The 25,985-nt window shown below is 37.0% G+C and overlaps 1 protein-coding gene across 13 annotated transcripts in view; it reads right to left on the bottom strand.

Annotated features, from left to right (window-relative positions):
* Positions 1 to 25,985, bottom strand: part of LOC113066182 (connector enhancer of kinase suppressor of ras 2-like) — a 75,578-nt gene that overhangs the window by 35,257 nt on the left and 14,336 nt on the right. For 8 of the 13 annotated variants that reach the window (XM_026237916.1, XM_026237918.1, XM_026237928.1 and 5 more), the window contains exons 3-5: positions 10,218 to 10,420; positions 3,869 to 3,974; positions 247 to 288 (exon numbers count right to left, since the gene is read on the bottom strand). In XM_026237916.1, the coding sequence (XP_026093701.1) occupies positions 247 to 288; positions 3,869 to 3,974; positions 10,218 to 10,420 (351 nt within the window). The remainder of the gene's footprint in view (positions 1 to 246; positions 289 to 3,868; positions 3,975 to 10,217; positions 10,421 to 25,985) is intronic. The other 5 variants (XM_026237921.1, XM_026237922.1, XM_026237923.1 and 2 more) reach the window with 1 other exon arrangement.

Genomic DNA, 25,985 nt, shown 5'->3' with positions numbered 1-25,985 from the left:
ATTAAATGGTTCATTGAAATGAACATTTAAAATGTCTATTCACATCACTGTGTGGTCATAAAATCAGTCAGGAGTTAAAATGATGTCTACCACAGAGAAATAACAACAGGCAGAGAGAGAGTATGTGTATGAGCATCCTCACGGTATTTCCTGTAAATGAAGAAATGAGGGCAGAGCTCCGAGGAGGAACATTAGAGCTCATTATCAGCCTCATATTGCAGCGTAAACTAGAAGAGAAACACTTACCACATGGAGGATCTTATTTTCAGTTTCATAGACGGTGCAGTCCTGCGAAGAGGAAAGAGTAAGATATTACTGTCATTTTAAACAGTTTAGGCCTCTCCTGTACACACTCACTCACACTGAGCGCTTGAGAAAACATTTACTGAGCTAAGTATCTCTGCAGATGAGATAATCTACCAAACAGCTGGGTCACTGTGTTCAGAAATGTCTCTCTCTCTCAGATGCTGATCTAATATAGGAAGGTTGAACAGAGGAGAGCCTCGGGCTCAATTTAACATTCAGGCTCTGATGGAGACATTTCAAGGAGTTTCTGAGGTTCCCGCTGGGGGCCGGGACGGCTGTGGAAGTTCATGGAGAAACAACAAACCTGCAGTGTGACTGTGTTTGTGTTGGTGTCATATACAATAAGAAATACATGGACTGTATACATACACCCTGAAAAACGTCAAGGAAACCTCTATGTTTATTTGCTTGTTCATTGGTCACAAACATTTTATCAAGTACATTGATAACCATTACTACCAAAATCTGATACTGGATATATACTGTACATTGGGAGCAGCTGATGGAATTTGGTGTTTTCCGTGCTGCAAGTTTTGAGTTTGTACGTTCTGAATATTCCTTTATAATGGCACTGTATTTATTTATTTATTTTTAATTCAGCAAGGATGCACTCAACTGATCCTAAGTGTCAGTTAAGACATACACAACATTACAAGATACAACATTAATATTTCATAAATAGTCATATACATCAACCGATGGGACAAATGGCTTTGAAACATGACTTTGTGAGGGACAGACATTTGTTTCAAGGACAGACAAAAAAGTTAAAAAACCCTTGTTTCATGTATATAGACAAATTGAGCATTTATGCATTTCTGTCCATTGGCCATCACCATGGCAACACCCGCTCTTCTTCCTGTATTCATCACTTATAGCCAAACCTAACAATTTCCAGTAGGAGGACATGATTCTTTTTTTCGTTGGTCATTGAAACTATCTCCATTTCTGCAGCATCTTCCCAAGAAAGCCTATTTTCTTTCATTGTCTTTGAGCTCTCACCTGCACCTCTTATCTTTCATCACAATGAAGTAATAACCAGCCCTCACACCAGAGACACTAGTGCAGCAAAGGCTTGAGAAAAGAGAGAGCAAGAGAGAGAAAGAAAAGAGGGTTCCCAGAAAATGAAACCACATTGCTTTACTTCCCATGTGAGCACCCCTTTGCATCTCTGTACCTATTCTCCAGTGCTGTCACCAATGCTGACGCCAATGTGCACATGTATGTGTGTGTGTGCGACCGGAGGCGACACATGCATTCTCATGCTACCCTTTGGTGTTTAAAGATCACACAAGGGAGTGGAGCTGTCAAAAAAGTCCCCAGTAGAGCACAATTAAAATCACAATTAAATGGTCATAAAAATGGTTCTTTTTGTAACTGTATAGTCATTTTAAAATGTAATTATATTATACGATATTACTGTTTTACGTTGGTGTTGTTTTTATCAAATGCAGCCTTGGTGTGCATAAGATACGTTTTTTCAAAAACACTGTGAATAAATCATTCAGACTATCTTTGCAAATTGGATCAAATGATTAATAAAAAAAAAAAAAAATCTAAACGAAACGAAAAAAATCAAACATTGCTAAACATTCCAAAGAGAACCCTGCGGAGTAATTAAGATTCATATTTAGTTCTGTTTAACATAAACCAATCATATCACTTTGAAAGACTTGGAATATATCTGCAAGTCATGTGGAAACTTCTTTGGTGCTTATAGGGTGTTTTTTACATAATTTTGAAGCTTGGCGGATCCACAGACCTTGTTCAGTGCCACTGTATTGAAAAAAAAATGTTCCACAGAAGAAAGTACGTTTGGAACAGCATGGAACAGAAATTTTTATTTTGGATGCAATATTACTTTAAAGTAAATACCACACTGAGCCAAACAATGTGAGAGACACACACAGACACACAAACTAAGGATAGAGGTGTTAGTGATGCCAGCAGGCGGCGCTCATCCATAAAGTCTATGTAAGTTACAATGCAATAGTAGTAAAGGGGACTGTGGACAATGAAGCTTGTTTAGATGTTTGACTAGTGGCCAGTGATAGAATATCAGTGACCATCGTGGTCAAGTGCCCTGGCGGAGAAATCAGATGGTCAAGCAGGTTTTTGGAACATGCTAGGCTAGTATAAGATTGTCTACCAACTCAGTCAGGTCCCATCCAGCTGGTAGTCCATCTGGTCAGCTAAACCAAGTTGGATTATCTTGGATCAGTTAATTACCAACTTGGATCAGGTAGAAAACAGCTAAAATCACACCTGCCAATTTAACTGGGAGGGAAAAGAGTGTAAAAAATATAAAAGGGAAAGGAAACCGACCATTTCAACCTAATCTCACAAGGGCCGATTTGGGGAAAAGACCCCTGCTGGTCCAAAGAACTACTATACTAGTTGCAGTAGTTAAGATTAGACCTAGATCTCTGCCTTCAACGCTGTAATCTGTCCTGGATTAAGAGAGAGTTTGTGCACAGCATTCAGGCTGAGCTGGCTGTGACAGACTCATCCATTTAATGCTGCTCTAGCTGGCCATGATCTTCTGAACCTACCAGAAATAATCTGCTGTGTACACAAACACACACGCACATTACTGCAGGGGACTTGAATCCTTCGCCTTTTTCATATTTCTCTTTTGTCTGACAGCCGTTTTACACTGATCATGTTTCCATCGTTGCTTTGCTCTGAAGGACTGCATTACCCACAATGCACACCGCCTCAGTAGCGAATGAGCTTTAGTTCTTAAAATCCTCAAAGTGCATTCTAAAACATTCTAGAGCCTTTTTAATACATGTGAGAGAATACGTGAAGACCAGATGTGTGTGAAACAGGTTTAAATAACATTTCATTGTAATGTTTTAAACATGCACTCAGTAATTTTGGCATCACATGAATAAATACAAAATGTAAAACATAAAACATATTTAATTGACAAAACAGTTATTAAATTATTTAAAGTGTAATAAATTAATATTTCACAATAGTACTGTTTTATCATTTAATTTTTGACCAAATAAATGCAGCTTGGTGTGCATAAAAAAAAAAAAAAACATTTTATACAATTTCACCTAATCTTTTGAACAGTAGTGTATATATGCAAAATTATATTCACAATCACAAATTCACAAATTAAAATGTAATAGTAAAAGACTTGTAAGAAATGATTTGATTAACTGCAGCATCATTTAGAATACTATTCTATTATTGACAGTGCAGTAGAAAATTTAACTATTTTTAACAACAACAAAAAAACACTGAATTTTGGAAACTGAAACTTACATTCAATTATTTTGTTTGACATGCATTTACATGTTATACATATATAGCTGCCTCTATGTTTTATATTTTCAGTTTCATCATATTTTAGCAAAAAAGTTTAAAATCCCCTAACTGCACCATTAAATTCTACCACAGATCTAAATCTACTATAAAAAAAGTCCTTCTCAGACAAAAGCCATACAAGACCTATACAAAATAATTTCTTAAGAATTAAATTCCTAAAGATTTTGTTTTGTCAATGTGTTTTTTTGCATCTCATGCATTGGATGGTGAATGTCATTACCTGCTGTACTATGGTAGTTAGTTCCAAGCACAGCTGAATCACGTTGTTCCTGGTCATGGAATAATCTGTAACAGCAGCAAATGGTGACCTGCAAAAGAAGTAACACCTGAAATTAACTGTTAGATTATTCTTACAGCCAGACCCACAAGATGCACAATTTGACTGTGCTTACAAATTGTATGTATCTATTGGTGTGTACTATGGTATATGCTATCCCTGTTGACTATCAATGTACTCCAGACCCAGTTTCTCTCTTCCTGTGAGTGACGAAGTGAATGTGGGTCGTGTGTATTGAGGCTTTGTTCTATATTTACATGGCTGTAGGAACATTGGTTCATCGTTTCCATCCTGTCTCTAAATATTCCTCTAAGGCCGCTGGGAACACCAACTGACGCATGCCCAGAAGCCCCTCACAATTAAAGAAACTCTAACATTCTTTCACCCGCTGGGCTAAAAATCATTCATTCAAAGATCTCACAAGCACTCTTATACCACCCAAACACACTAAACTCGCTTTTTGAGACAGGATTTGAGATGTGGCTCTCGGCAAATACCAAATCTCCCTTTAAAACTCCCCTCATAAATGTCAGTGGTTTTGCTTGACTCCCAAATATCACTTTGCAGAACTGTAGATAAGTTCTGCCTGACCCCCGTACAAGGACACCTGTCGGCAAGCTTGGACACAGTGGTCAGAGATTTCACGAGAACTGTCTGAAAAAAACCTGAGGGGAGGGAGAAGGGAGAGAGCAATAAGACAAAATGTGAGAGTGAGACAAGAAAAAGACAGCCGCAAAAGTTCAATACCAAGTCATCTGAGCTAGACTGAGAGACGCTGAAATCTATGCAGCTAACTCTATTCTCTCCAGGACTGAGTAGACTTCATTACATCCAACCTTTGCTCTTTTGAAGCATTTGAGAACACGCATCAGGACACAAAGGCACCAGGCTGACAGGAAATCTTCAGTTGGGTAAAAAAAGTCCACTACCATCTCCTCAAGGCAAGGCCTTAAAGTTTTACCTCGTCCTGCTCCCGTTTTTTAATCAGTGCATCAGACTCTGGGAGCTGGTGTGTGCTTATAACTGTTTATGTGCTGCTGTCTATCTTCATTTCAAAGATCCCTTTACACTTAGAGAGAGGATCCGAATACTTTCATCTCCCATCTGTGCAAATCAATGAAATTGCATTAACACTATTAAAAAGGTCTTACTGTATGATGTGATTTCAAGTTTTCCTTTTTCTTTGGAGTGTTATAAGCTGTTTGTACACAGATAAGATCCCTAAAGTTGCGAAGACTAGAGTTTTAAACCCAAAGAGATATTCTTTATAAAAGTTAAGACTCGATCACTCCCTCCTAAAAACGTCTCATTTAAACATGCCCCCACATCACTGTGTGGGAAGATTTGCATAGCACTGCCCAAATGTTCACTCAAAGAAAGAAGGCGTAACTTTGATTCTCGCTGTAGTATTGTTGCTTCTGCTGCAAAAAAAGACGACACATCTAAAAATCAGTAGTTACGCTGTATTTACAACACTGTTCCAGAACAGTACAACCCAAATATTCAGATGTGTGCAGCGCAGTTTACAGAAGACATGGGAAAGTAGCCTACAATGTCATCTACACACAAAGGCTGTTTTTTTATAAAGTGGGGCAGGTCCAACTTTGCAAGGACAGTCTGGCGCTTCTCACTTAACAGCCTGTAAGAATTTGCCACTGACAATTCAAATGCGAGCTTTGAGCAGTGTAGAGTAGGGCTTGTTGTTTGTCACCTCTCCGTTCACAAAATTGTTTTATGTTAACGCGGCGCGATATCCAGCGCAATGCGTAAAAACAAAGAATAAATTATTGTAATCAGTAATTATGTCCACAATGGATGCAACTAAATCCCTCGTTTGTAATGGGTTTTATTGGTTTTGACTCGTGCTGGGAGATGGCATCACATTCAGCCAATCACAATGCACTGGATAGCTGGCCAATCAGCATACACCTCGCTTTTCAGAATGATGACCTTTGTAAAAAATGGAAAATAATGTTTTCTGAACCTTAAACTGCATTAACACATTGCATTACACCGAATACACAAAATAATGTTGCTTTTTCGCAACAACATATATGACCCCTTTAATGTAAGGCCATTTACATCTATGCATTTGGCAGATGCTTTTATCTAAAGCGAATTGCATTGCATTCAAGGTATAAATTTAATCAAATCACAGATTCCCTCAGAATTAATGATCTTGGTGTCACTAGTGCTGTAATGCTGTACTGTTTCAGTTTCAGGAACCTTTATCCAAGTAAGAATGATCACACAATTACAAGTTAGTCTATAGGCAACTATTGGTGCACCATTCAAGAAACTGATGGTTCAACAGTTATTGGCCAATACCGTTCCAATCATTCAATATATTTTATATATTAATATAATTGTAGTGTATTTATATTTTAGACTTTTTTATATTATATATAAAATATAATTAAAATGTAGTTCTATTTTTTTTCCTGAACCCCAATCACACTTTTTCAAACAGTTTCTGCAAATCTTATGTTAATCTTGAATACCTATAGTAGTATAACATTCATCATATCTCAGAAGAGTTTTTAGTTTTATCAGCCGTGGGCGGAGCTAAAGAGTCACAAGCACATGGTAAAAAAGCCAACTAACAAAAGTCCTCCCGGTAAACATAAAACTGTAAAACTCAACTAAGATATTTTGGAAGTGTTCATGCATGATAAAGAGATTAAACAAATTCATTCCTTAAATGTTAAAAAATATGCAATGGAGAATTTTTAGTTTTCATTGAAGCTCATGATTCTTGCATGCGCACCTTGAGACTTCAGCAACAGGAGTTTCCAAAAGTTGATACTGGTGAAAGTAAAAGTGACGTGATGTAGTCCCACAATTTGTGCTCTACATTTAATTCATCCAATTGCACACAAAGCAGTGAGCAGTGAAAAAGCGCCCCCACCCCATGAACACAAACCCGTAGCAGTGGGCAGCCATTTTTCCTGCGTGTCTGCAGGAATGCCACCAATTTTAAATGGAAAAAAGCCATTATCAATGTTTAGCCGCCAGAATCATCAACTGTCAATATGGCTTATACTCTGACTATGATCTGTTATGCCTTTTTTTAAATTTAATTGACAGAACCTCCTCTGCATTCCAATAAGCCCCTCCCACCAGGAGCGCCATCCACAATGAATTAAAAAGAGGGAAAACCCACCACAAACCCAAAAGAAGCAGCCAGGTACCATTAAAATGATGATCACAGACTTGGCAAGTGGCAGTGGAGAGCTGGTGACAGCCCGGATGGATATCAACCAATAACACTTAAGGGACCAAGCATCTCAAGTCAGTCATAATGTCTTTTGGCTTCCGATCCATTCACCTGTGCTAGTGTAACTCCATTCTTCCCTCTCGCTCTCAGAGTTCCTTTTGTTCTTCCACTATGACTGCAGGGGAGACGACAGCTCTACTGGGGACTTTTTTGGCAGAGAAGAGAGGCTGGGGAGCGTAATTAGGCCAGCATTAATGAACGAAGGGAACAAGGCACACACCCTCCCAATCGGTGGCCTTGTTCCTACAGCGTACGATCAAGATTATGGAACTGAAACTCAGAAACCTCCCTAACCCAAACACTGATTGGCTATAAGTTCGCCTTAGTCAGCAAGCTGATGTGGATAAGTCCTCTCAGCTTGATCCCAATCCAGAATGTGCCAATGTAAAATGTGTGTGATATGGACTGCTCTCAAGTCCAGGATCAGAGAGTGGGGTGGCAGACACCCGGGCACAGCAAAATAGAGATTACGTTCTCAGCAGGGTGAAGCTGAGAGGATATCAAATGCCATCTGATGAAAAGATTCCTACTGTGCAGTGCTGTCCCAGTCCAGAGCTTTAAGCCAGGCTCAGTACCAGAGGGAGCTGGACCAAATCAAGCAGCTGGGTGCCAAATGCATCATTCAGCACAAACCAATCACCTGATTTACCTTCATTTCGAAATGAAAAGTAGAAATACTGCAGGACTACAGTCTTTAACCTAAGTGTCTTATGAGGTGTTTAATACTGACAGTGATTTGCAACAGCCAGGTGACTGGAAACGATTAATTTGCAATGGGAGCTGGAGAAATTTCTAGTAAATGAGAAGTGACACAGTACAACCACAACAAATTTGTGTTCTCTCAGCTTTAACATGTTACTGACTCTTCTTACTGTTGCTTTCAAGTCTATAAAATAATTTTTGCTAATTTGACAAAATCACCTTTAGACAGCTAGACAACATTATACTGGCGACAAATCAGCAGAACTTGAAATAATATAAAATATATGATAAGTGAGTGACAAGTGAGTGATTTTTGCTGAAGAACAAATAGTTGTAAATAGATCCCTTTCTTACTTTTTCTCACCTCCTCACATATCGATCTCTCTGAAACACTGCTCGTCAATACATTATAAAAAAATCACAATCTTAAGACAACTGTACATAAACAGAAGCCATGTGGTTAAAACCTTGAGTCAAAAAAGGCAGCGTTACTAAGGGAGAAAGAGTCTGAGTTATACAAGACCTCTTCAATCTTTGCACCTGATTGCTGAGGGGAGGAACACAAATCGACATGATTAAATTTGAGCAGACTAAAGCTGACCTCGCACTCACTACACAAGAAAGCCCAAGTCTGTAACTTCTGCCTGCCCTGTCACAAAAAATGCCACTGTAGGGGTGCTTCTCAATATCCCTCTTCATTTCCTCGCTTCTCTGTCCTCCATCCTAAGACCCAGAAACCGATCGAGCTCAGCCATCTTGTAGGACATCTCAATTTTCTAATTGCACTGCTAAGAGGCGAGTATCGAGGAGTTGAGGAGGCTTTCTGAGTAGTCATGAGCAAGGAAGTGTTTTATCGACTAAACGGGACACACGTGTAAATTCTCCTCCCCTTCACATCTGAGCTATGCCAGAAAATATAAACACACATAAATGTGAGTATTAAGCATGAATTTATTGTAAATGTGGGTTATGTTTTGACACTGCCTTTAATTTAGATATAATGTGCAACTTTCAGCTAATTACATTTATTTGCATCTTTTGATTTTAATGGCTTATTGCTTTTAATTTTTAAATGAATGCCTCTTATATAGGAAATAGAGAATGATTTCAAGAAAATGCAAGAAAATTAAACAAACTATAATACAATAGAACAAATAAAAAGCAGTTAATACATATACATTTTTCTCTCAACCGTTTACTTTCATTTTAGACATAACCAACTTGAGTCTACATATAAAACGTGTTTTGACAGTATTAGCGCAAAAGATAAACTAATCAGGCACTGTTTGACAGGCTTAAGTGCCTGCCCTTCGGGTTTATGCGGCGCTCAGAAAAAGCACAGAACAGACCAGCGCACGAATGAAACATTTAAAAGCACATGCAAATAATGAGAGAGTCACTCTACCGCTGAGTTAACACTGCTGTGAATGCATGTGGTGTTGTACAATATATGATGTAGATGCCAGATAGAATACAGCTGATAGAATGTGCGCTGTAGCACGATACTACGATATTTCTTCAAAAACAGACTGTGGACACATTTCTATTGTCCATGATCAAAAATCGTCATATCGCACACATTTCTACTTTGAAGTTACGCTAAAGGAAATGAGAATATGTCATTTAGCTTGATTCAATTCCTCCATCCTCACGGAATCAAAGAGAGGAAAGGAAATGAGAATGCACAAATAAGAATTGAGAACACCCTAATTCTCAGTGCCATCCCTTGACTGGAAGGAAGACCATGCATGACATGATTTAAATAAACATTCTTGGAAATGTTCCTGGATCAACACCCTCTGATGTTCCTGGAATAACACTCCAGGAATCACAGCCATATCTCTGAAACCAAACACTCAAAATTATCAGCCCGGGAAGGAACAACAAAGGATTCTGATGCAGGAATACATCTTTAATCCATAAAAACCAAGAATAAATTTCTCATAATGTACAGTCTGGGGTGAGTAAGACTTAAAGGCTGCATTTATTTGATCAAAAATACAGTAAAACAGTAATATTATGAAATATTTTCATGATATAAAATAAAAAAATGTTTTAAATGTAATTTATCTCTGTGGATGATAAAGCTGAATTTTCAGCATTATTACTTTAGTCTTCAGTGTCACATGATCCTTCAGAATTCATTCTAATGTGCTGACTTGACAACATCATTAATCTGACTATCAACAATGAAAGGTGACAAGACACTGGACCTTAGGATGAATTTGGGAATCAAATATCTGTTTATTTATATTAAGTATGTATTAAATCATGTATTGATTCGGTGTGTATGCGGCTCTTAGCAGGACTAACCTATCCAGCCAGGCTAGAAGGCTCTTAGCAGCAGCAATGAGGTCCACCACTGATGTGAGGAAATCGTTGGGCAGCTTACGAGTCGTCCGGCCATCGTAATGACCGCTGCGTCTGCGGCACGTGATGAAGTTCTGCAGGTTTTTGGCAGAGGCATTGAGCTTGTGAGAGAGAGTTTTCAGGTTTTCAGTCTCCAGCCCGTAGTTCTGTCAAACAAAGATAAAGACAATAAAGTGTTTTAGTGAAAAAAAAAAAAAAAAAACTTGTTGGCAAACACTTGACTCAGTAAGGAATGAGTCAGCCAGAATTGCTTTTCATTTCCCGCTGTTCTGACTTAATTTTAGATTTACAGATCTCCTTTCTCTGTTTTCAAATTCAGTTTTACCGTGCTTTATTGGCATAACAGAAGTTGTACATTTGTGATTGTGCAAACTGTGAAAAAGTTTATAAATTCAGTTACTTGAAAATATTTTCTTCAACCAAGCCTTAAATTTAAATTAATTTAAAGGGGGGGTGAAATGCTATTTCATGCAAACTGAGTTTTTTACACTGTTAAAGAGTTGGATTCCCATCAGAGCGATTCACTGATCAGAGCGAGAGCGTCGCGAAAAGTCACAAAAGAAGTGTGTTTTTGGTTGCCAGGGCAAGACAACCCTGCACAGACTACCAAAAAAAAAAAAAAAAACAGCATTAAGGGACCAGTGGATGGAGTTTATTTTTACAGAGCATCAACGGAGTTGTGCAAGTGTTTTTGTTTGTTCCCTGCATTTCGAAGATGCTTGTTCACAAGGCCCAGTTTGACGACGGATTTGCGTATCGTTTATTTCTTAAGGATGATGCAATCCCAAGGAAAAAGGGTCACGATCGTGTGTTGGAACCGCAGGCGGTGAGTAAAACTGCTTCAAATATCTCAAATATCTCTTAGTGCGTCCCCTCCCATGCCAGAGACCCGGGTTCGAGCCCCGCTCGGAGCGAGTTGTTGCTGCTGCTGCTTTCGTTCAGTTTCAGCCTCGGGATCTGATTCTGGATCATAAATAAACGGCTGAATCTGACTGTAAGCCATGGTTTGTTTTGGATGATGGTTTTTCCCTCACGGTAATGTCACAGTTTCCACATGCTCTCAACGCCAAAGCCTATTCGCGCTCGTGATTCTTTAGCTCCGCCCACACGTCACGCCTCCAGCCGGTCCTGTTTTTCCGGGAAAAATCAGTACAGACGATCTTTCTCTTATGAATATAATACAATTAAAGACTTTTTGGATTTATGAAGGATGCAGTACTACTTTATATGTACTCAAGATTAACATGATATTGAGTGAAAACGAGCATTTCACCCCCCCTTTAATATTAGTTTAACAGTACATTTTAAATTGTAATAATTATTTTAAATAAAATATAAAATAAATGTAATTTATATTATTGTAATAAATTAAAAAATGTTAATACCTATTAAAATAAAACTATACAAAATAAATTCAGTTAGGTTAGACTAAAGATAAAACATAACTGTAATGGATTACAGTGAGCATAAATTTAGTAACACAGACACAGGCACAAAGCACACCTCTCGCTGGCAGAGAATCTCTCTCTCTCTCTCTCTCTCTCGATCTATCTATCTCACACCCTCAAAGAGCATTCAGAGATCCCAAATGAATATTCATCACCTAGCATAGAGAGAGAGAGAGAGCGCTTCATATGCAGAGGTGCGTTGAGTGGGTGGACACAGAACATAAAGTTCAGGCTATGAATAATGTACTGAGAGTCTCGCTGCCAACTAATAGGAGCTTACACATGCCACGCTCCACGCTGAGATAACACAATCAGCTCAGACAAATCAGCATTTCTAAATCTGCATAAAACACATCAGAACAAAAGAGCCAAAGAGCACACTTTGGTTTTCACATACGCATTGGCGTTTACTTATAGGTGTCTTTGGAGTATCTTAAAATCAAAATTGCTGATGTCTGTGTTTGTGTTAGAGAGGTCACAGCAGGTGCCTTTGGAAAAGAACCAAATTACCTTGTTCCTGCATAAAGAGTACTAATCAAGGGGCAGAGACTGATCAAACACAGCATTATGCATATCATGAACTGCACAGTGACAAAGGCAGAGGATCCAAATGGAGTAGTTCATTGAAGGGGTAATCTACAAACATAATCCAAAGGATAAATTGGCAAATCATGAACAATGACAGAGTAAAGGTCTACAGAACACACATATACATACATATATATACATACATACATATATATATATATATATATATATATATATATATATATATATATATATATACATACATACACACAGTAGGGTGAGCTAACCATGCTAATGAGACACAGGTGAAAACAATATGTGCTGATGATACTGGGCTGTGGAATTTGGGAAATTAAGTCCTTGATAGAATGGCAGAAGTCTGGGATGAGTTCCCCCTAGTGGACAACCAGGGCACTCCAGATAGTGATCGAGACATAATTGTTTAATGCATGAGTTGGCAAAATTTGTGCTCATGAGGGAGCAATAGCAGAGAGAGTGAAAACCTCAATGCTCTGAGTAATCCAGAAAACAGGCAGACTAACAAGATGAGGAACCAGGATACAAGGCTTAGAATTGCAGTAATGACACATACAAGACTTAGCAAATAATGACAGTGAGAACCGGGCTTATATAGTGTGAGCTAACCATGCTAATGAGACACAGGTGCAAACAATAAGTGCTTATGAGTCTGGGCAGAGGATTATGGGGAATGAAGTCCTTAGAGTGGCAGATGTCTGGGATGGAGTGCCCTCTAGTGAACAAACAGGGCACTTCAGCCAGTGATCGTGACAACGCACATACATTCAAGAGCACAGACAAACATTTGTTTATCAATCCATTGACTTTTAACTCTAAACATAACCCCCACAGAAATCTTTTTTCATTATTAGAAGGTGATGCATGTAATTATTAGAACGGAATATATTGTTACTATTAATAAAACAATTAAGAGATATACTATATATTCACTCACAATATTTATGCATGAATTACATATCACATTATAACAATATTATATCCATAAAAAAGTGTGTGATGTCATGTGTTATGTGTGTTATGTGTTATTGACCTTATATTGATAATGTTATATTATTGTTATATTAAAAAGTATACATACTGGGATATATATAATATCAAAATCTTTTTTTCTAATCCTATGTTAATTAAAAACAGCATACATCATTGCTATTAATAAAATACAAAATATATATATATAATCTTTTATAATATATTATAAAATGTCACTAATAAATAATACTGTTATATCATTTAATGTATACACATTTAATTTCTAATAGAAATAAAAATAACATTTAAATATACAATAATTAATATTTATCAATAAAAAATTATGTGTGCATTATTATTTTATATAAATATATAAAATAAAAGTCACCATTTATGACTATTATTAAGTTGGCTTGAGAGAGCCAACTTACTGATATTCTATTTAAACTTATTATGTTGGCTTGGCAACAAGCCAACATACTGTTATGCTATTTAAACTTCTTCTTCTTTTTTTTCTTATTATTATTTTTCTGACAGAAATTCTGAACGCTACTCCTCCTAGGGCTTTAAAGCCACAAGCCCCAAACTCGGCAGACACCTGCGGGATAGAGCGGTGCTGGTTGCTATATCTTTTCAGACTGATCAGACTTAAAGTTTTTTTTTTTATTAATTTTTAAATGTCAAATACATTACCCATAGACTTACATTAACTGAGAAAAAATGCGCCCCTAGTTGCAATAACCGAGATTAAGGGAGGAGTCAGGTTTCGTTTCACTTTTAAACCGGTTAAAAATACCAAGTAGGCTAAATAATACAATTTCCCTCAAACTGACAAGCTAAACCAACATATCTGATTATTACAGGGGTCAGGGCTCATTAATAATTGATTTCTGGGCAGAGAGCAGTCAGAAAGATGAGAGAAGAATCACTGCTGCTGTCTCCACGGAGCTCACAACGAGCGAATTCATTCTTATTTAAGACCTGTTAAAACGGCGATTGCACGCAATCCACACGTTAGAACACACCAAGAGCTAAAATCAGATGTTTCTGAACTGTTTAAAGTAATAACAAATTCGCGGCAGCGCAACTGCCCGCGAGCTCGCCATGTATTTCTCTGAACACTTGAAGAGAATTTACAGCCTGTCACATTAAAACACTGCAGCGAAACGGCACAAAACAATTAGAAGAATATATTATACACATGAAAATGAGTGTTTATATGTGATTGTGAGATTTTATCTGTCAGGCTGAACCTCACATCAATTGTTATCCATCGTCACAACATGGTAAAGTCATTTATATATATTTTTTAAGAGCTTCTTAAAATAAATATTCCTGCGAATGCACACAATCCACCAATTAGAACACACTAAGAGAAAAATCCAGGGGTTTTTGAGCCGTGTATGTGCGCAAAATGCAATATTTGACATCGCGAAGAGAAAAAAAAGTCACATGACAGCCGCGTTTCGGGGCGAGATCGGACAAATAAATAGGCTACACATTTCATTCACACTGACAAGCTAAACCAACATATGTTATTATTACAGGGTCAGATCTCATTTATAAATTATGTCTCTGGCCAAAGAACAGCGAGAAAGACGAGAGAGAAAAGAGCGCTTCATCCGCATTTTTAAGCGCTTCCAAAAATAATATCACAGCGAATTGCACTAATCCACCCATTAGAACACAACAAGAGCAGAATTCAGGTGTTTTTGAACTGTTTATGTGTGCAAAATGAAATATAATTTGACAGCGTGATACAGCTTATGAATACTTGATGTCTGGGCAGAGAGAAGTCAGAAAGATGAGAGAAGAATCACGGCTGCTCAGCTCAGGCTGTCTCCACGGAGCTCGCAACGAGCGAATTTATTCTTATTTAAGACCTTTTGTAATTAAATTATATCGGCGATTGCACGCAATCCACACATTAGAACACACCAATAGCTGAATTCAGATGTTTCTGAACTGTTTAAAGTAATAACATGATATATTCGCGGCAGCGCGACTGCCCGCGAGCTCGCCATGTATTTCTCTGAACAAGTCTAAATAGAGAATTCACAGCCTTTCACATTAAAACCCTGCAGCGAAACGGCACAAAACAATTAGAAGAATATATTATACACATGAAAATGAGTGTTTATATGTGCTTGTGAGATTTTATCTGTCAGGCTGAAGTTCTGAACGTCACATCAATTGCTATCCATCGTCACAACATGATAAAGTCATTTATATATATTTTTAAGAGCTTCTTAAAATATTAATGCACACAATCCACTCATTAGAACAAAACAAGAGCACAATCCAGGTGTTTGTTGAGCCGTGCAAAACGAAATATCATTTGACATCGAGGGGAAAAAAGTAACTGTAACTCCATGAATACTCAACGAAGAGACAGAGATATATCTATAGAAAGCTTGACATGTCTACTTTTAAACCAAACAAGTGCTGCCGAACAAATTTTCTGTGATAAAGTAATCCATATCAAAACAACGCAATGTCCTTTTTTCACGTCTCAAGTGTGGAAGGCCAAGAGGGTCAAATACACGTGAATTTTAACGTGTCTCTGTAAAGGGTCTACTTTTTTTGGATACAAACATAATAACAACAAAACTTTGGGCACTTATAAAATAAAGATAACAAACAAGGTGTGCTGTCTGCAGCCTTGGTCTGCGCTGATCTTCATTTACAAACACGTCATTAAAATGAACTGTAACTCCATGAATACTCAACGAAGAGACATGAGAGATATATCTATAGAAAGCTTGACATGTCTACTTTTCTAAAAAAGTGCTCCCGAACAAATATTCTGTGATAAAGTAATCCATATCAAAACAAAGCGATGTCCTTTTTTTCACGTCTCCTTTCATTATATCTAATGTGTATGGAAGGCCAACAGGGTCAAATACACGTGAATTTTAACGTTTCAACAACACGTTAAATACGTGTATTTCATGCGTAGACAACACGTATTTAATATTATTTATTTATCGGCGCTGCACAACATGGTAAAGTAATTTATATATTTTTTAAAGAGCTTCTTAAAATACTATATTACTCCAATGTTATATCCAATATTATTTAACGTGTTAAATAGTGTTGTTTACAAGTGAAAAATCAGCGGGTATTTAACATGTATTTCACGTGAAATACACTGAAGTACACCTTAAAAATCTGTTTGAAGAGGTCAATGTCATTGGCTGCTGAGGACTTGGGTCAAACCACTTCTGTGAGCTTAGTGGTTGGGGTGTACCATTCATAGACAGGCAACCACCATTTAACATGCTATAGATCAGCTTATTCAGCCTTATTATTTAGTCTTTTTTCTTTTCTATTTTGTATAGCCTATAGAAATAATATATTTAAGTAATTAAAATGTTGTGGTGATAGTATAAAGTTTATAAAAGTTACAGTATTTTGTAATGAAACATGACTTTTTGTTTAGCTCTTGACTCGCCGAAGTATACTATATATAGTGTCCCTTCTTTAATTTTTCAATAATGTATGATAACTTAAAATATGTTGTCAGTACTATTAAAATAAGATTAAATTGAATGGTATTTAGGAGATTATGGTTTTTGCATGACTTATTTCACATTCAACTAGACAACCCTGTCGTAGCTGTTATCATAGCCTAGGCTTTTTATTAAAAAAGAAAAAAGCAAGGGACCATGGAAAAAGACTGTTGTAGGTGTATTTTTTATGGTATTATTATTTTATTTTTTTTGCAGCAGGGCAACTCAAGAATGTTGGGCACACAAGTACTGTGGCTCTTTTGCCCCATGGCCAAGATGGCCAAGCCAACATCAAAGTTAGTTCACTAACTTTTAATTCTAGTTATTATTATTATGTTGGCTTGGCAACAAGCCAACATACTGTTATGCTATTTAAACTTCTTCTTTTTCTTATTATTATTTTTCTGACAGAAATTCTGTACGCTACTCCTCCTAGGGCTTTAAAGCCACAAGCCCCAAACTCGGCAGACACCTGCGGGATAGAGCGGTGGTGTGTGCTATATCTTTTCAGAGTGATCAGACTTAAAGTTTTTTTTTTATTAATTTTTAAATGTCAAAATTCATTACCCATAGACTTACATTGTCTGAGAAAAATTGCGCCCCTACAGTTGCAATGACATTTAGGGGCGGAGTCGGGTTTCGTTTCACTTTTAAACTGGTTAAAAATACTGCTGCTCAGCCCAGGCTGTCTACACGGAGCCGAGAACTAGCGAATTCATTCTTATTTAAGACCTTTTAAAAACGCGATTACACGCAATCCACACGTTAGAACACACCAAGAGCTAAATTCAGATGTTTCTGAACTGTTTAAAGTAATAACATTATATATTCGCGGCAGCCAACTGCTCGCGAGCTGGCGATGTATTTCTCTGAACACTTGAAGTCCACAGAGAATTTACAGCCTTTCGCATTAAAACACTGCAGCGAAACGGCACAAAACAATTAGAATAATATATTATATGGTTTTAAAGTAGTTTTGGCCACTGTCACGCTGGTCTTAGCTGGTTTCTAACTGAATCATCATGCTGAACGTCACAGTGAGCTCGCGATGTATTCCTCTGAACACTTGAAGTACACATTTACAGCCTTTCACATTAAAACACTGCAGCGAAACGGCACAAAACAATTAGAAGAATATATTACACATATGAAAATGAGTGTTTATATGTGCTTGTGAGATTTCTCTGTCAGGCTTAACGTCGCAGCAATTGCTCAGCGTTGCATAACATGGTAAAGCAGGGAGCTACACTGAGACCAAAAGGGTCGCATGCATCACTGATTATTTTTGTACCTACTTATGTGTTATGCTATGATTTAATATGACCATTTATTAAAACAGAAATGTGTATTTTAAGAATACGTTTTATAACGTGCTCCGAGCATTCAACACATCAAGTTGGCTTCAGCCCCGCGCTGCGGGAAACTGAACTGAGCAGCTGATGTGTGCACGAGAGAGAGCCGCGCGTATCGCGGACAGGGACAGCAACACTGAACAGAGCTGTCGTTCAGGACGTTCACTTCCTCCTGGACCTGAACGAACAAATTCAAATCGCAGTTTAAATAAACAGAAAAAAGAGCGAAAAGCAAAAGAGCTCAATTCAGCAGCGCGGTGTTGTTCAGGGAGCAAGCAGAGACGCGTCTCAAAGTCTTCTTGCTTTTGTACCGACAACAAATACATACAAAATATGTCGAAATACCCGTGTTGGAAAGTGTGTTCGAATAAGTATGTGGTTATGTCTTAAGTGAAAGTAAAGATTTGCAAAAAAAAAATCGGATGTGTATCATCATAATGGATGCGTTTGTCTCTTAAAGGGACCGCGCCTAATTTACTAGCTCTGCTGTCAGAGTCTTTAATGTATGAAAATGAAAGTAAATCACTCACTGCTCTTGACTGAATTACCTTGTAGTACAAGAATTTATCCAAAGTCAATCCAAAAATAAGATAGAATTGTTTTACTAGTGGGTGCAGGCCACTAGTTCATTTATGTAAGTGAGTATGGCAAAATAGTGATCTGTGAAATATTATACCCACTAATTCTTCATACAGTAGGCTACCAGTGAAATTGATTAAAAAAAAATAATAATTAAGGACCTGCCCATGTTTTGCTTAAGTGTTTCTTTCTTTAATTGTTAATGCAACCTTTTCACACCACAGACTGAACCAAATTAAGCATTTCTTGCTTGGTAACTGTTCAACAAAGTATTGATAGTTGTGTAAATATTGTCATACTGACAGTCTGAAGTTTTGGTTGATTCCATTACATATCTTTTTATCAAAGTTATCCGAAATTATCAAGATGAATTTGTTCTGAGTTATTGTCATATATTATTACCAGTTTCTAAACTACAGCAAATAAACTGTGATTATGTGAGAAATGTTGAAGGTGTCTGAATACATTTTGGTTTGATTGTGTATTTTATCTTACAGTGAAGACTATGCAGTGCTATTTTACATTAACAAAAACAAACTTAAAAAAAGTAAACATTATGTAAATAGCACAAATAAATAAATAGAATGAACATACAGTACAAATTAAACAATTTTAAACAGTGTGTAACTGCATCATCTATACAAACCATTGTGCTTGGACCCCTTATGATCTCCTTGATTTAAAATGCATTGTTTCAGTAATCTTGTGTGTCGTTGCCCACAACGCAACGGTGGCAGGACTGTGAAATACATACACGAGAAAAATAGGCATGACTTATTTCACATCCAGCTAGACAACCCTGTCATAGCTGTTATCATAGCCCAGGCTTTTTATAAAAAAAAGAAAACAGCAAGGGAGCATGGAAAAAGACTGTTGCAGGTGTATTTTTTTATGGCATTATTATGTGTATTAATTTTGCAGCGGGGCAACTCAATGTTGGGCACACAAGTACTTTGGCTCTTTTGCTCCATGGCCAAGATGGCCAAGCCAACATCAAAGTTAGTTCACTAACTTTTAATTCTAGTTATGTTGGCTTGGCAACAAGCCAACATACTGTTATGCTATTTAAACTTCTTCTTCTTCTTTTTCTTATTATTATTTTTCTGACAGAAATTCTGAACGCTACTCCTCCTAGGGCTTTAAAGCCACAAGCCCCAAACTCGGCAGACACCTGCGGGATAGAGCGGTGGTGTGTGCTATATCTTTTCAGACTGATCAGACTTAAAGTTTTTTTTTTATTAATTTTTAAATGTCAAAATTCATTACCCATAGACTTACATTGTCTGAGAAAAATTGCGCCCCTACAGTTGCAATGACATTTAGGGGAGGGGAGCAGTCAGACGAGAGAAGAATCACTGCTGCTCAGCTCAGGCTGTCTACACGGAGCCGACAACAAGCGAATTCATTCCTATTTAAGACATTTTAAAAACGCTATTGCACGCAATCCACACGTTAGAACACACCAAGAGCTAAATTGAGATGTTTCTGAACTGTTTAAAGTAATAACATGATATATTCGCGGCAGCCAACTGCTCGCGAGCTGGCAATGTATTTCTCTGAACACTTGAAGTCCACAGAGAATTTACAGCCTTTCACATTAAAACACTGCAGCGAAACGGCACAAAACAATTAGAATAATATATTAAATGGTTTTAAAGTAGTTTTGGCCACTGTCACGCTGGTCTTAGCTGGTTTCTAACTGAATCATCAGGCTGAACATCACAGCGAGCTCGCGACGTATTCCTCTGAACACTTGAAGTACACATTTACAGCCTTTCACATTAAAACACTGCAGCGAAACGGCACAAAACAATTTGAATAATATATTAAATGGTTTTAAAGTAGTTTTGGCCACTGTCACGCTGGTCTTAGCTGGTTTCTAACTGAATCATCAGGCGGAACGTCACAGTAAACTCGCGCTTCAGCCCCGCACTGCGGGAAACTGGACTGAGCAGCTGATGGCGCGTGTGCACGAGAGAGAGCCGCGCGTCAACACTGAACCGAGCTCTCGTTCAGGACGTTCACTTCCTCCTGGACCTGAACGAACAAATTCAAATCGCAGTTTAAATAAACAGAAAAAAGAGCGAAAAGCGAAAGAGCTCAATTCAGCAGCGCGTGTTGTTCAGGGCAAGCAGAGACGCGTCTCAAAGTCTTCTTGCTTTTGTACCGACAACAAATACATACAAAATATGTCGAAATACCCGTGTTGGAAAGTGTGTTCGAATAAGTATGTGGTTATGTCTTAAGTGAAAGTAAAGAGTTGCAAAAAAAAATCGGATGTGGATCATCATAATGGATGCGTTTGTCTCTTAAAGGGACCGCGCCTAATTTACTAGCTCTGCTGTCAGAGTCTTTAATGTATGAAAATGAAAGTAAATCACTCACTGCTCTTGACTGATTTACCTTGTAGTACAAGAATTTATCCAAAGTCAATCCAAAAATCAGATAGAATTGTTTTACTAGTGGGTGCAGGCCACTAGTTCATTTATGTAAGTGAGTATGGCAAAATAGTGATCTGTGAAATATTATACCCACAAATTCTTAATACTGTAGGCTACCAGTGAAATTGATTAAAAAAATAATAATTAAGGACCTGCCCATGTTTTGCTTAAGTGTTTCTTTCTTTAATTGTTAATGCAACCTTTTCACACCACAGACTGAACCAAATTAAGCATTTCTTGCTTGGTAACTGTTCAACAAAGTATTGATAGTTGTGTAAATATTGTCATACTGACAGCTGTCTGAAGTTTTGGTTGATTCCATTACATATCTTTTTATCAAAGTTATCCGAAATTATCAATATGAATTTGTTCTGAGTTATTGTCATATATTATTACCAGTTTCTAAACTACAGCAAATAAACTGTGATTATGTGAGAAATGTTGAAGGTGTCTGAATACATTTTGGTTTGATTGTGTATTTTATCTTACCGTGAAGACTATGCAGTGCTATTTTAAATTAACATAAACAAACTTAAAAAAATGTAAACATTATGTAAATAGCACAAATAAATAAATAGAATGAACATACAGTACAAATTAAACAATTTTAAACAGTGTGTAACTGCATCATCTATACAAACCATTGTGCTTGGACCCCTTATGATCTCCTTGATTTAAAATGCATTGTTTCAGTTATCTTGTGTGTCGTTGCCCACAACGTGACGGTGGCAGGACTGTGAAATACATACACGAGAAAAATAGGCATGACTTATTTCACATCCAGCTAGACAACCCTGTCATAGCTGTTATCATAGCCCAGGCTTTTTATTAAAAAAAGAAAACAGCAAGGGAGCATGGAAAAAGACTGTCGCAGGTGTATTTTTTTTATGGCATTATTATTTGTATTAATTTTGCAGCGGGGCAACTCAATGTTGGGCACACAAGTACTTTGGCTCTTTTGCTCCATGGCCAAGATGGCCAAGCCAACATCAAAGTTAGTTCACTAACTTTTAATTCTAGTTATTATTATTCTTCTGAGACTAAATTTTCTGACTCTAACTCCTCCTAGACCGTTAACTCTACAGACTCCAAACTCGGACCAGCTCTTCAGACTAATCTCGCCGGGTGTGCTATATCTTTTCTAACTGATCGGACTTATACTTTTCATAAAACTGAAGATTAAAAATCATAAAAATCCCATAGACTTGCATTGAAAAGCCTCTGCTCATCTGAACATTCCGTGAACTCCAACTGTCAAAAATTCAAATCTAAACACACTGAAGCCCATTAGACTCAATCAGACTAACCTATGTACTATTACTAACCCATTCAAACTCATTCAAACTCATCTATCTATCTATATTCAAACTCTATCTATCTATCTATCTATCTATCTATCTATCTATCTATCTATCTATCTATCAAACTCATCTATCTATATTAAAACTAATCTATCTATCTATCTATAATCAAACTCATCTATCTATAATCAAACTCATCTATCTATCTATCTATCTATATTCAAACTCATCTATCTATCTATATTCAAACTAATCTATCTATCTATCTATCTATCTATCTATCTATCAAACTTATCTATCTATATTAAAACTAATCTATCTATCTATATATATATATCTATCTATCATCAAACTCATCTATCTATCTATCTATCTATCTATCTATCTATCTATCTATCTATCTATCTATCTATCTATCTATCTATCTATCTATATTCAAACTCATCTATCTATCTATCTATATTCAAACTCATCTATCTATCTATCTATATTCAAACTCATCTATCTATCTATCTATCTATCTATCTATCTATCTATCTATCTATCTATCTATTCAAACTTATCTATCTATCTATCTATCTATCTATCTATCCTAACAACATGCTAGTCATGCTAAAAATCATGCTAGCAACATGCTAGTCGCATGCTAATCATGCTAAAATCATGCTAGCAAAATGCTAATCATGCTAAAATCATGCTAGCAACATGCTAATCATGCTAAAATCATGCTAGTCGCATGCTAATCATGCTAAAATCATGCTAAAATCATGCTAGCAACATGCTAATCATGCTAAAATCATGCTAACAACATGGTAGTCGCCTGCTAATCATGCTAAAATCATGCTAGCAACATGCTAATCATGCTAAAATCATGCTAGCAACATGCTAGTCGCATGCTAATCATGCTAAAATCATGCTAGCAACATGCTAATCATGCTAAAATCATGCTAGCAACATGCTAATCATGCTAAAATCATGCTAGCAATATGCTAGTCGCATGCTAATCATGCTAAAATCATGCTAGCAACGTGCTAGTCATGCTAAAAATCATGCTAGCAACATGCTAGTCGCATGCTAATCATGCTAAAATCATGCTAGCAACATGCTAATCATGCTAAAATCATGCTAGCAACATGCTAATCATGCTAAAATCATGCTAGCAACATGCTAGTCGCATGCTAATCATGCTAAAATCATGCTAGCAACATGCTAATCATGCTAAAATCATGCTAGCAACATGCTAATCATGCTAAAATAATGCTAGCAACATGCTAGTCGCATGCTAATCATGCTAAAATCATGCTAGCAACATGCTAATCATGCTAAAATAATGCTAGCAACATGCTAGTCGCATGCTAATCATGTTAAAATCATGTTAGCAACATGCTAGTCGCATGCTAGAAACATGCTAATCATGTTAACATCATGCTAGCGACATGCTAGTAACTTGCTAATCATGCTAGCGACATGCTAGTAACTTGCTAATCATGCTAACGACATGGCTAGTCACTTGCTAATTATGCTAGCGACATGCTAGATACCTTGCTAATCATGCTAAGTACATGCTTGTCACATGATAGTCACTTGCTTGTAATGCTAACAATATGTTAATCACTGTCATTTTTATACTTCTTAAACTTAAATCTTTTTAAACTTTTTAAACTTTTCACATTTTCAAACTATCTATCTACCTATATATCTATCTAACTATCTATCTATCTTCTGACTGTCTGTCTATCTATCTATCTATCTATCTATCTATCTCTCTATCTATCTATATATCTATCTAGCTATCTATCTATCTTCTGACTGTGTCTATCTATCTATCTATCTGTCTATCTGTCTATCTTTCTATCTATCTCAGACTGAAAACCATCAAACTTAAAACTTTTTAAACTTAAACTTTTCAAACTTTTCAAACTTTTCAAACTTTTTCAGACTTTCTGGTCAGGCTTTCTCAAGCCAACTTAAAGTTTGTCTTGACGAACTTTTTTATCTAGTTGTTATTATTATCCTTTTTATAAAGAGTTGATCACAAAATATTGATTTACTGTAATTGATTACCAAAATTTTTAAATCTAAAAATGGAGAACCTGTGAGGGCTTTGTAGGGGCGGAAGATAGAAAATATCATTAATTCACCATAAAACATCAGAAGTCAATGCAATCATGATAGAAAGAAAGAAAATTTTTGTGTGTGTGTGTGTGTGTGTGTGTGTGTGCGCGTGTGTGTGTGTGTGTGTGTGTGTGTGTGTGTGTTTGTGTGTGTGTGTGTGTGTGTGTGTATGAAATGTGCACACACAGTATCTCATCTCACATCAGTAGGAGATCGATGAGAGTAATGTGCTCCATCTTGTCTGAGGAACAAATCCATCACACACAAAGTACAAGTACAGGTAATAAAAACATACCTGGAACACTAAAATGGGTGTGTACAACACACACACACACTAACACACACACACACACATACACACAGCCTCACAAAAGATACTTTAATCAGATTGTGAGTGGAGGAAGCCTGGGGGGGGGGCAGACGATGGGGGGGAGAGAGGCTAAAATCCTCCATGCTAAAATGTTTAGAAGCTACTGCATAAATGCAGCAGATAACATACACCATAATGACAGAAAGATAAAGCAATATTGAGGGGAAGAGTGAGAGAATGACAGCCTTTGCGAGTTTAGAGAGGCAGGAAAGGAGAGTGAGCCGCTGTGTGTCTCTGAGGTCAGTATGCTGTCAAACAATAAAGACTCAACAGTTGTCTGGCTCTCATCAATATTTGTGTGCGAGTCTGTGTCTGTGATGGTTTTAAAGACACCTACTGGTGGGGAAACGAGACCTCAGTGAATTAATACTGTTCTCACAAGACAATGCTGCAGGATTTGCTTTATTGTTTGCAGTGATTATGTTTTTTCTCTCAGTGTGTTTTCGCTTTGAATAAGAATGTTTGTGGCATTGTTCTTTGTGTCACATATCACATATCATGTTTTTGGAAACATTTCTTCTGTAGAATATAAAAAGATATTTTAAGAAATTTCTTTCTTTTTTTAACCAACATGACATCATCTTTTGCGTTTTTCAGAATAAATAAGAACAAATGATGACAATTCTAATTTGCGAGTGAACTATCCCTTTAAGTTCATAGAAAAAGCAGCAGAGACATTCTGCTAAATATCTTATTTTGTCAATCAAAGTAAATAGTCACAAAATTGGTCTTTAAATTGTACAGTTGAGGCAGCATTTATATGAAATCAGAGGTGTACAATATGGCTAATTTCATCCGCACATGTCTATTGGCTGACATTCACATGGGCTGTATTTAACGTGAATGTCATCAGATCTGATTTGGGATCAGTGTTCAGAGCAGATAGAGAGCACAGCAAAGCCATCTATTTATGATTAACACTCTCCTAAATGTCAGCAGCACAGGCCAGTAGTTCACAGTCCCTCACAAAACCTCACACTCATTATAGCTCACCTTGCGTTAACTCTACACTGAAATTCAATCTCTGGAAAAGGCAACGAAAAACATCTCTCTTAGA

Source organism: Carassius auratus, chromosome 49 (assembly GCF_003368295.1).
Source record: "Carassius auratus strain Wakin chromosome 49, ASM336829v1, whole genome shotgun sequence".
In the NCBI taxonomy this organism is placed as follows: domain Eukaryota; kingdom Metazoa; phylum Chordata; class Actinopteri; order Cypriniformes; family Cyprinidae; genus Carassius; species Carassius auratus.
This window is presented reverse-complemented; position numbering and strand designations above follow the sequence as displayed.